Below are 12,704 nucleotides of genomic sequence, written 5' to 3'. Positions count from 1 at the left end.
TTGATAAATCGATTTTGCCTATTGTTTCGTCTGATATGTAGTTATGTAGTTGAAATGTCACTGGGGGTAAATTGGTCATTTTAACCAGTTCGGTCATGTTCTGTCCTGTCTTACCAAACGCTGAACATCTGTCATGTTCTGTTCTGTCATGTCCTGTCCTGTCATGTCTGCGTACCAAACGCACCCTAATAGTTTTCAAAAGAAGATCTCTTATATTTATAGATTACCTACTAGTAATTGTGTAGGACATGGATGATATTTATTATTAAATTATGAATAAAAAACGTAATTTTTTTTAAATGGAGCATTATTTGTTGTATTTGACTTTTTTTAAGTATATAATATTTATATACAACAAATAGAACAAATAAGTTCACATACACCCTCCTCATCTTTGTTTAAATTTGAACTCTAACTTACTAGGAAGCCAAAGACTCACATACTGCTAGACCAAATTTCTTTTGGTTTATTGTATTTGACTTTAATTGTCAAATAGATCATATATTTTTAACACTCATATTAATATAAACTTTCACAAAAATAAACAAGATTATTATTAATTTAAAAATCTTTTATTTTTTGTATTTTTACCATGAAATTCTAATAATTTATTTTCATTTATTTTATAAAAAATAATTAAAAAAAATAAAAATCCAACCACAATCACGTTGTTTGGAGGTAGTCAAACAGATACAATTTCAACCATCCGCATAAGCATAACTTGTAGTTGTCAAATAATGCAGAACCCGTCAAAGCACCACATTCATTAATAAATATATTATTATTTTTTTTTAAAAAATCTTTAAAAACTAAAATAAATTCAAATAATTGATTAGACAGAGATACGAAGGTTACCTTATAAAGGACTAGATACCTACCCTACCAGATGTATTTTGAAACCAGTAAGTCCAGATGTGTATAAAGTGATCTGATACGGTTGGTCTGAGATGTTACATATAAAAACCGTGTTGATTTAACAAGAAACGTGAATTACTTATTGAACTTAAGTGAAAAGGTAATCCAATAATCGGAATACCAGCTCACAAATGTAAGCAGTTGCAAAAAAAAAAAAAGATTAGTAGAGTCGATAACGGATTTTTACGACGAAGAAGATTACTGAGAAATTCATTATGATCAATGTTGAGTAGTCTTAGGGGTCGTTTACCTAAATGCTTACCCGGTAAATGTTTAATGTTAGGAGTCAACACTATAATTTATTTTATTGGGTAAAACTGTAATACATCAAAACGTATCTTATGCAACAATTTACTTGGTAAGCGCTTACCCGGGTAAGAGTCGTCACCCTCACTTACCGGGTAAGACTCTCCATCCTTATCATCACTCTTAACGGGTAAGATTCTTGGCCCTTGCCATGTTCATCCGGTGAGGAAAATTACTCGGTAAGTACTTACCGGGTAAGCGTTTAGTAAACGGCCCCTTAGTCCAATGATTTCGTATCTATGTTTTGGGAGAGAGTAAAATGATGGACCATAAGAAGTGCATCGTAATAGAGACGAAAAACATCTCATAAGACCGTCTGGGAAGGACTACACGACCTGGGTCATGACACCGAGTCACGGCGTAGGTCACCATCTCACAAACACTTACAACGAGTTGTGCGACCTGGGTCGCATCCCAGGTCTCCTAACTTGTGAATTTGGAATGATTTCCACCTTTCTTTGGAGCAACAATTTGGTGTTGAAGTTGGAACAGTCTCCTTTTTAAGCATTGTTTGGTTAAAATAAGTTAGCTTATTTTTTGGGTATACGTTTAAATACACATAAGTTAGCTTATTTTTTGAGTATATGTTTAAATACACATAAGTTAGTTTATTGTAACATTACTTAAGAGTAACGTTTTGGTAGCTTATTATCATTTTTTTTTTCCAATTATATAACCCTAATTAATATTAATTATTACTTATTACTATCAAGTAATCCAATTATATAAACCCTAATTAATATTAATATCGTTGGAATGAGAGATTTACTTAAAAAAGAGACGTAATGGTGGTCACCAGCTAGACAATCTTCTAGAAGACACCCATTAATGGCATTGCCAATTCCTTTTTCCCGTAACTAAAGCCATCTCTTGAACTATATTTAATATTATATTAATTAATTTAATTATAAGAATACTAGGAATGGGATGTCTAATGGATCGTTTACCAAACATTTATCTGGGTAAACATTTAACAAATCATATTACCTTACCCAGATGAGTACGACAATGATCAAGAATCTTACCCGATAAGAACGAGACAAGGACCGAGAGTCTTACCCAGTAAGTGAAGATGACGACTATTTACCAGGGATAACACTTACCGGGTAAATTGTTGCATATGATGTCGTTTTTATTGACTAAAATCTTATCCATTAAATAAGTGATAGTGTTAAATTTTACTAATAAATGTTTATCGGATAAATGTTTAGTAAACGACTCTTTAAAAAAGTTCTTTTATTTTTCACCTTTTTCCTAGCACATAATTACCAACTCAACAATCAACATGCTAACAAACTCCATAAAACTCTATTATAGTAATCACCTTGATCATTTCCAATAGATATACAAAATTTTACATCAAATATCAAATTTAACATCAAAAAGTTATATCAAATGTGATAAAAAAAATAGTAACAGACCAAATTTGATGTAACACAATTCATTTATACCAATAAAAATCTTTAATAACTCATTCTCTCCAATGGTAATAACCTTCTCCAATGACTTTTTAAATGGTAAAAAGTATTCAATGACTTGAGCATTGAAAATGCTCTTAGAATGTTATATTTTTTATGTAAGATTTGATGTTACCTTAATATTTACCAAATTTTATGGATTTAGTATAAATTTGTGTTATCCATAAGATATACCCTTTTCAAAACCCTCCTTTTTTTCTCATGTATTTTCTCAAAATGGATATACAAGACAATATATACATACATACATATACGGCAAATTACATGAAAAAATAACATATTTTAACTTAATTCCTATTTTGGTTAACATACTTTCAAAACTTCCATTTTGGTACCTAAGATGTAAAGTTTTAAACATTTAAGTATCCGAATAACCGGTTGAAGCATTAACGGGTTACCATACTTAACACAATAATCAAAATAAGAACAAAAATTTTGTACAAAAACTCAGAACATGTTCATTAACTTATAAGAACTCTCCACTACAATAATAACTTGCAAAAACTACATTTTTTAACTTATAAAAACTTCCTATCATCATATATTTTTAGGGGTCATTTACTAAACGCTTACCTAGTAAGTAATTATTGGGCAAATTTCCTCACTAAATAAACATGGCAAGAGCCAAGAATCTTACCCGGTAAGAGTGATGATAAAGATGGAGAGTCCTACCCGCTAAGTGAGGGTGACGACTCTTACTCGGGTAAGCACTTATCAGGTAAATTGTTGCATATGATACATTTTGATGTACTACAATCTTATCCGATAAAATAAATTATAATGTTGACTCTTACTGTGAACACTTACCGGGTAAGCATTTAGGTAAACGGCCCTTTAATGTTGGTAGTTATACAACTTTCGTAGCGGATTGGGTGACCCATTAAAAAAGAATATAGACAAGACTAGATCAAAAGAAATAGAGAATGTCAAAAATACCCTTATGGCATAAAATAGAAATAGAATAGTAGGTATAGCCACCTTTGACTTTGTAAACCCAAAACCACATCCAAAGTGGGACACACGCGTTTCCTCCTATACTTCTTATATATACCATGTCTCCCCCTTAATTCATCCCCTGCTTTTCAAAATAACAAAGATTCAACGAAGAAGATGTGTCCCATGAGGTTTCTCTTGGTGTTTTTCTCGGCCATTTTAGCCGGTTATATCGCCTGGAAGTCAGTCCGAACCTCTTCCGAACCCCACGATATGGTTTTCGATGACGATTCCTCCACCGACAAACAACAATCTAATACCATCATCAAGGTAATAACTATAATATACTTCTAGGAATTTACTCTTCATTATTTAATTCATATATATTCTATGGGATTTCAGATGGCTCAGAATGGATTCTGGGGATTTGTTGATATGGCCAGTGGAAAGTACCTATGGAGGAACCTAACCCAGATCAAGGAAGATGGAAAAGTCAAGAGTTCTTAGAATCCTTGGGTTAGAGTCAAACCCCCAGTTTTCATGTATTCAGAAAGTCAACCCACTTTCATCTTTTCTATTCTGTATCATCAATGTATAAAATCTTATTATTCTTCATATTTATGTCACAATAATGTTAAAACTCGACCACAAAGGGGTGTGGCGTAGTGGTTGAGGCATAGGGGGATGTGGTGGAATATCCCATCTGCCCTTGGTTTAATTACAGGCGTCCACACCAATTGTGTTCAATGAGTTTATCACTGGGTTTATCAAGGCTGATGTCTTACTGTCGCAATTTACCGGATTAGTCTGGGCATTAGCCCGGGAAACCCTTCCAAAAAATGATGTTAGAATTCATCTCAACATGCCTACCATCATAATTATCATTTTTTTGAAGTATATAATATCTATACCCGGCAACCCTTGACCTCCAGGGAGGCTAGGATTTACCCGTGACCTGGATACTGCTGAGCCAACGAACCTAGGATACTAAAAGATTTCCTAAAGAAGGGTGCACCAAGGATTCTTGGTTTGTGGGGGTATCTTTCAATTTCGCCAAAGAAGTTGCTTCGATGACTCGAGCATGAGACCTTCAAGTCATGGAGCCAAATATAAAGTTATTTTTTCTCGAGAGTAAGCATAATTTGATCATTTTAGTTGAGATACTTTTAACACTATATACAGAAAGTCTCGCATGAAAAATAAGTAGAGAATTTAAGAAAAAATGCAGCAACTATCATATGGGTTCAGTTTAGATCAGCCTGTAGCTTAATAGACATGTAGAGAAGTGTAAGAAGAGCACCTTGTGGAAGTGGAGCAAACCTTGCAAGATTTGAGCCAACCCACATGGATACGACCACCAGTGCGACAACATTGCTGCTCGTTTTTCCACAAACCCAGCTCGCAAACGAGAGGCATAAAGCAAGCACAATTCCACCTTTGCCCCCCAAGAACCACGCAATCACGTAACCCACCTTATATCCTCTGTCCAACTCTGGGTCAAGCAGAGCCATCAAGCTGCTAAAAGTGAGAGAAAGTTTCGCCCCTATAGTTTTCAGTAAGAATATGGAGAGAAAGGTAGATCTCAGAACTTCAATAAATGAGCCTCGTTCACTGTTGACGCTATCCTCTTCAGATTCGTCATCAGTTTCATCGTCAAAAGGGTAACACCTCTCTTTGGAATCATGCCATTCCTGATATTTCTGACGGTTCATTCTCTGCTTCAGATCAGACCATTGGTGCGTCTTTATTTCATCTTCAAAACTAACGTCATACGTCCTCCATGGAGGGCCGTTGTTTGTTTGAAACTGGAGCGATCTATCATACTGGTTTCTTGTTGTGTTATTAGACAACACCTGCCCGATGATTATGGCAAAAACATATATATCTTAGGAAAATAATGGGAGGCTGCTGTATAAAAGGGATAATTTGGGAAACATTATGGGTTTGTCCAAATATATGTTACCCATATACTGCAGGGGCATATCAAAGAATTTTTTTTTGCATTTTTGATGGTTAAAAGACAACCCGCCGACTTGGTTCATTTATGCATCAATGCTGCTATCAGCTCGGCAGCAGTTGCCCTCACAGAAATAAGTTGTCAAACAATGTTTCCTAGATACTATAAACCTTCAGGTGGTCTGAATTTTAAATGGAAAATCTTCCCACAACAAGTAGTTAGTGATAAAATGCTTGTCATCGTTGTTTGAAAAACTTTCCTGACGTCAAAACTGAAAAATCACTTGACTCGTTATAGTGATGACAAGGATACTAAGCTTTGTCCACAAAGTTTGGGATCAGATTAATTGTTGTTTCATTTTTTACCATTTAGATCGTGGTGCTGGGGTTTATTGGTTATGGCTAGGGGTGTAAACGATTCGAGATTTTAATGAGCTACTCAAGCTCGAGCTCATTTATTTCGAGCTCGAGCTTAATAATTCTCGAGCTAGAGTCGATCTTGAACAAAAAATAGAACTCGTTTAACTTAACGAGCCGAGCTTTATAACACTAATGTTCGATTTGGCTCGTTCGAAAACTCGATTTCAGTTTTCGAGTCGAGTCGAGCCATTCGAGCATACCCTTTTTCGAGCCAAACATGCTCATATATTTATTAATCATACAATGAAAATATAAACATTATCGAGCTCTAAGTTGATAAAAGAATTAATCAATCGCGAGTTCGAACCTATAAACGAGTTCGACAACTCTAAAAATATTCGAGCTTGAGCTCGAGCCCTACATTGAAAAGTTAATCGAGCTCGAGCCTAGTATTAAATTTTTGAGCCCGACTCGGTTAACCTACTACTCGACTCGTTTACACCCCTAGTTATGGCATGTATAATTATAAAAATTCCAACAAAAGATGACCTGATGCCTCACTTGTGTCTCAAAGGGCTGATCAGTAAACATTTTCATAGAAGAGAACTGAACTATACCCTTTATTCAGGAACATTTTCATGAGTTTCACTTGTCTAATTAATTTTAAGGTATTTAATTAGAGCTGTTTTCTTCAGTATGTATCATTAGTTAAAAAAATATTTTGGTAGGTTAATTAGATGGCGAAATTAGCAGCTTTTAGTTTCTTTCCTTAGCAGATCACAATAAACGCAGATAGCAAGTATTGAGACCCAAAAAAAGAATAACTTCTAACCTCATATGCAAGACGGATGCCTTTAAACAACTCACCAGCTTGTGAATCCTTGTTAACATCTGGATGATACTGGCATGAGTAAATTATCATTAATAAGACTAATAAACAAGATCTCAACGGAGCTTCTAGAGCAGATAACGGGAAGGCAAAGAGTAAAAGAGACAGATAAAAAATATGGAACAGCATAACTAAGGCTAATAAATATTATTTTTCTCAAAATAGAAGTAATAGCACAGAGCAGAAATATACTGTTCATATGAAGAACCAGAAATTCCCATAGTAAACGAAAATCAGGTACCACGGGTATTTCTCTTACAAGAACACATGTACTATAGTGGTTGTAGAAATGCAAGATATATTGGTAGTTTTACATTCAAGGATTGTTCGTAAAGGTGAAAATAGATGAACGTTTCCTAGGAAAAAAAGCAACAGAGAAGATCAAATAAAGTCCTTTATCTCGAACTAGTTGGGGCAGCAGAGGAAAATAAAAACTAGAACAGCTCTTGCAATTTATAGCATGTATGTTACCAATACTTCAGAGATCATCTTGTTTGAAAACCTACATCTGTAATTAAATGGTGAAAGAACTAAGTATGTTATTGATCTCATTGACACTGTCAAAAAGGCTAACACTTGCTCTCCCAACTTTTAGCCGAGCTGCTTATCCCTGTAATGTCAAACACAATCTGATGGTAAGAACCATCTTGCGAACTTTTACAGCCTTTTGTATATTCTCATTATGAATCTGCAGATTCTTTTCTTCAGTAAGCAAATGATTAATAAGGTGGCCAACGACCTTGCAAATCGTGCATACTATTAGTATCTCACCCCATTAGCTTATTAACAGGACGGAATAAAAGTGAGAATCTATTTCATTTTATGGATTGTTATACTAAAAATACATCTCTACAACTATCAATGCTTTATTAGGTTGGTGTTGTTGGTCTAAACAAGGTCTTGCAGCCTATGGTAAAGAAAATAGATGTGGAACCACTGATCGTGCTATCTATACAAAAAGTTCCTCATTATGCCATTTAGATTCAGATACATATATCACATAACTTGAATTTGGGTGGGAATTGGGAAACCCAATTTTATAAACTGCTCTTTTTGTCCCAATATAAGAGTTGGCAGTTTTCTGAGATTCAAACCTAGTAAAGTTTGAATCAACATTCATATGAATCATTTCACGTTAATGAAGCCAACATTTTCCTATCTGTGGTACTTTTATAGTATAGTTTGATGTTGTGGTCAACTTTTCCTAAAAAGCAGGAGTTGAAAATCATATCAACTTCTGAAACTGAATTCATTTCAATCTCAAAATTCAAAAGCGGACTCCAAAAGTGGGATAGAGGAAGTAGTATCTGATAGAAAGTCCACGCATTTGATTATAAGAAATTTCCGACATAACTTGGAGAAGTTTTTAGGTTTAGCAGAGATGTCTTGAGATTCTTGCTAATGTGTGTTGTCCATCTTTAAGGACCAAAAAGAAAACCTTGCATAGCATCTGCTAATAAGCAATACCATCAAATCAGTTATAGCCTCACATCACAGTTTATCTGCTGTTAGCCTGTTAGGACAGATTACATATCTTGATATAGTTGGGTAGACTTGACAACATATACAAGGTGTCCTTTAATCGCATTAATATGGTGTGTCATTAGTTTTCCTTTTATGGAAAATCAAATGCATACCATGTATAAGAAAATTTATGTTAATGAACTTGCAACATTTTTTAACCTTTAAGAACTTAAGGTCCATGGAGCTTGCAGAAGTTATGGGGTTGATTCAACTAGCATCGAGCTAAAGCTCTTTCACAAGGTTTACTTTTTGTCTTCGACCATTGGCACCAGGTATCTTGCAAGTTTTACATATTGAAAAGTGCAAAGAATCTTCTTGTGGTTGCTTTTGTCTAGGTAAACAGTTGACCATGACATAGTGTATATGTTCCAGTGTCTTAACACAAAGCAAAAGAAGAAGCACACAATGCTGCTTTTCCTTGCATTCATAGAATTTTCTAAGCACATAATGGTCTGGTAAGTTTTCCCTAATATTTGGGACTTTAAGAATTCTTATTACCAAAGAAAGGGAGGGTCTTCAGACCTTCAGTATCTTTATGTTCTTAAATACTACTTCCTGTAAATCATTATTGAAGTATTGATACTAAAGATGAAATCTAAGCAACATCTTATGAAATATAAGGAAAAGTACAATATAGAAATCCGAAGCCGATATGTGAAACACACAGGAAAATATCCATGACATTATAAATCATTATTAAAGAGTTTAAGGTATTGATACTTGAGATGAAAATCGATGTGTTTTTTCTAGGACAAGTGGTAGCAGAGCTATTGTTCTTATCTTGGTTTAACATGTATATTATCAATATTCCAGATATTTGTGATGCTTAGAGCAACCTATAACTTAGTTGAATGAGAAACACACAGGAAAATATCCATGACATATAAATCATTATTAAAGAGTTTAAGGTATCGATGCTAAAGATGAAAATCGATGTATTTTTTCTAGGACAAGTGGTAGCAGAGCTATTGTTCTTATCTTGGTTTAACATGTATATTATTCCAGATATTTATGATGCTTAGAGCAACCTATAACTTAGTTAAATGTTGAAATATGTTTCTGTTCTCATTACACCCTCAAAAGGGGTAACATGTGCTCTCTTACATTTATTATAGCTGCCTGTCTTTATAATCTGGAGATACCAAGCAATATGACACTGAGGGCAGCATAGGAAACTTAGGCATCATTCTTTTACCTCTTTATGAGTTTGATGAAAGTAAGTGATCACTCTATTTTCCGTCAAAAAAGGAAGTGGAAATACAGGATGACGCAAAATTTCTGGAAGTCATGCAGAGGAGCACAAAATCTTCTGAGATGGGCCCATGTTGATGCACAGACTACTAGGAAGCACTTCTGGAACGTGAGTCATAGGCTTACAATCTCAACAAAAATGATGATAGCAAATGCAAGATTGCCTTTAATCACATAGAGATTTTGTTTCAATTACCTTTTATACAATCAAAAGTTAATATAAGAAGTGCATTCTATATTAGAGAACTCAGATCCATGTGGCCTTGCAAAACTATGGTGTTGAATTAAATAATGTGGAGGCTAAGAAGAACAAGGTCTATACATCTAATATTGTAACACTCTTCGTTCAGGTCACAATGTTCAACTTGTTCAAGGTAAATCCAGTCCCGCATGGTTTATTTCTCAATAACAGGGATTAAGGAAGATGGTACCGCCAACAGTCTAGTACCCGGTAATTGTTGATCGCTTCTGAACAGACGAGCAGTTTTCTTGGCTTTACTTTTGTTCCTAAAATCTCTATATATGAAAAATCTTATAAGTTCACCCTCTTATTTGTTACTGTAAGAAGCTATCACAAAAAATAACGGTATTCATACCTTCAATGTTGTTCGATTCCGGCTTTATTTACTTCCTTGGGCATTTTACTTGTAACTAATGTATAATTCTTTTAGTTCATTACATGTTTTCTTTTCCCGACTGTCAACCGGTTGATGATCTGGGAAGCAAAAACTAACAATTGTTATGGTTGCATTAGACTTGAATGTGTTCAAATAATGTGAACTTCCTAACGTGCAATTGATTTCTTTTCTACGTGTTTAGCCCTAAGTGGGGAGGAATATACCTCACAGCACATCCTAGTCAGGAAGCAATCCATCTACCATCTAGATAATTAATATAACGATCCACTAACCAAGCACTTCATCTCAGTTTTCCCCTTTCCTCCACATGCTGATCCAGAATTTCTGATCATTTTAGTCACTACCCCTTAATTTCACTTTCCTTTCTCCACTTCTTAGTTTTTAATTTCCTAAACTTGTTAGAATGATTCCAAACTCAGATTAACAAAATTTTGATTGATATTAGAGTAGAAACACCAAACACCGCTCTCAGTTGGTTCTCCTAACTCTTTCTTGAATCCCAAGCTTTGAAAAGGACTAAATGTAATAGATTCTGCCGACACTTACAGGCTTATTAGGTATTAAAAACAAATTTCCTCTTCAGAAGTTAATTTAAATGAAAATCGGTTCATATTCATACTGTTTATCAAATCCTGTTTGTCGTATTTCATTTAATTTTCACACAGATGTCGATTTCAACCCTAACATAACGCATAAATTAATATAAAAAATCACCCTAGCAATCGAAATTGAAATCAAATACACACACACACACTGTTATTATGTACCTTTCGTGCGAGAAGACGATATGCCTTCTTGATATCCAAGGTTGAAGCGTCTGCTGATACACCTAGAACAGTGTAGTGATTCTGCTGGCTGTTTGAGACGGCGCATGTAACGCTGGTCCGGCGGCAGTAGAGCGAAGGGACAGTGCCGATCAGGAAAATGAAGTTGCGATTGGAGCTACGACGGAGAGAAAAAGTGGTGCCGGTGCCGGTGCCATCGATGGAGGCTGGCACCGGAAATAGACGTGACTGCATGGTTGGATTTCGGGCATTCGTAGCCCCAAGTTGATAAAACTGCGTGGGTGGGGACTTTGGGGCTCAGCTTGGATCTGGGGAAGATGGGGCTATGCTGATGTCACCTGCAAAATTGAGTCCCTGCAGGCTGCAGTTGTGACTTGTACGGTACAACATCTCTATACGGAAAACTAATTGCACCCTCTCTATTGGTAATTGTCACACTATATTTTTTTTACATTTGGTGAGGTCGAACTCATGAACTCCTAAAAGGATAAAGGCTCACATATCGTTAGGTTAAATGTTCTTTGGTTCAGTTTTAGTTCTTAACTTTTACAAAGTGTTTGTTACGCAAATATGATTGGACAGAATAAGACCAGAAGGTGATATTAAATGGTCAGTGGCGGACCCAATAATTATTTTCAGCGGGTGCATGTGTAAGATTGATCAAAGGGTCATAAAATCTCGTTGATGCGGGAAGAAGTAATCACGATTTGACTCAATAAAAAGTTAATTATATCAATTTCAAGAATAAAATACATTTTTTTAAATGAAATCAAACATTACTTTTTGAACAGGTAGCAAAATTATGTGTTACATTCCACGTGTTTTTAGCCAAAATTACAAGGAACTTTTTTGGTTTTTGGTTGATTTCCTAAAATTTCCTGATTTTTTGGATTTGATTTTGATTTTTCGTTATATTTCTTTTTCTAGGTTTTTTAATTTTGTTTTCTTATGTATCAGGGACTTCTACTATTAAATATAATTAGAAGTGTATTCGTACAATACAGCGAAATACATCTTGATTTTAATCTTTCGTTTTATATTTTGGGTCTATCGATGTTATAATGCGATTTTATGTTGTTTTAAGAAAAAAATAATGTTTTTATTTTAAATGAAATATAAATTTGAAAATATTATAAAATTTTGAAAAAAGATAGACGATATTAATATCAAATTAACTATTTAAAAGTTCATTTTTGTTTAATTTCTCTAATTCAATTTTTTATTATAATTTAATTGAAGTTTAATAACAAACTAATCTATTTTTGTGTTAATAAAATATTTTTTTAAGATAATAATTAAGTATTCTGTTAGAACTCAATGATTATCTTATTATATTTTATATTTTTTATATTTAAAATGATGTTTATTATATATTTGATTATGTTTATCTACAGTTAATTACACAAATTTAAACATAGAGCTTTAATAAGATGTACTCATGCATATTCTACTTGTAATCTTAAATTTAAAGTAATATACATCAATAAACAGTATTTTATACATAAAAAATTGTTTTCAAGAGTTTTTGTCAAATAATTTATAATATAAGTATATATATTGTACGGTTTAGATTTAGCTAACCAAACTAAAATAACATTAGGGTTTAAGCAAATAAATAACGACTACATAAATTTAGTGCAAATCATATTTAGAACAGATAAATAAATTT

At 34.0% G+C, this 12,704-nt stretch overlaps 2 protein-coding genes across 2 annotated transcripts; one reads left to right on the top strand and one right to left on the bottom strand.

The window, feature by feature from the left end:
• The first annotated feature begins 3,757 nt into the window (after positions 1 to 3,757).
• Positions 3,758 to 4,401, top strand: LOC112521081. Its single transcript, XM_025129730.1, has 2 exons — positions 3,758 to 3,962; positions 4,035 to 4,401. Exons 1-2 carry the CDS (start codon positions 3,810 to 3,812, stop codon positions 4,137 to 4,139), a joined length of 258 nt encoding a protein of 85 aa, XP_024985498.1. The 5' UTR covers positions 3,758 to 3,809; the 3' UTR covers positions 4,140 to 4,401.
• A 330-nt stretch (positions 4,402 to 4,731) lies between these two features.
• Positions 4,732 to 11,324, bottom strand: LOC112521080 (dnaJ homolog subfamily C member 18). Its single transcript, XM_025129729.1, has 3 exons — positions 11,018 to 11,324; positions 6,781 to 6,849; positions 4,732 to 5,485 (listed from the first exon to the last, which is right to left on the bottom strand). Exons 1-3 carry the CDS (start codon positions 11,267 to 11,269, stop codon positions 4,877 to 4,879), a joined length of 930 nt encoding a protein of 309 aa, XP_024985497.1. The 5' UTR covers positions 11,270 to 11,324; the 3' UTR covers positions 4,732 to 4,876.
• Between the last annotated feature and the right edge of the window lie 1,380 nt (positions 11,325 to 12,704).

The sequence above is a fragment of the Cynara cardunculus genome (assembly GCF_001531365.2).
Source record: "Cynara cardunculus var. scolymus isolate 2C chromosome LG 11, CcrdV1, whole genome shotgun sequence".
NCBI lineage: Eukaryota > Viridiplantae > Streptophyta > Magnoliopsida > Asterales > Asteraceae > Cynara > Cynara cardunculus.
Note: the sequence above shows the minus strand (reverse complement) of the source record. Positions and strands in the feature narration are given on the sequence as shown.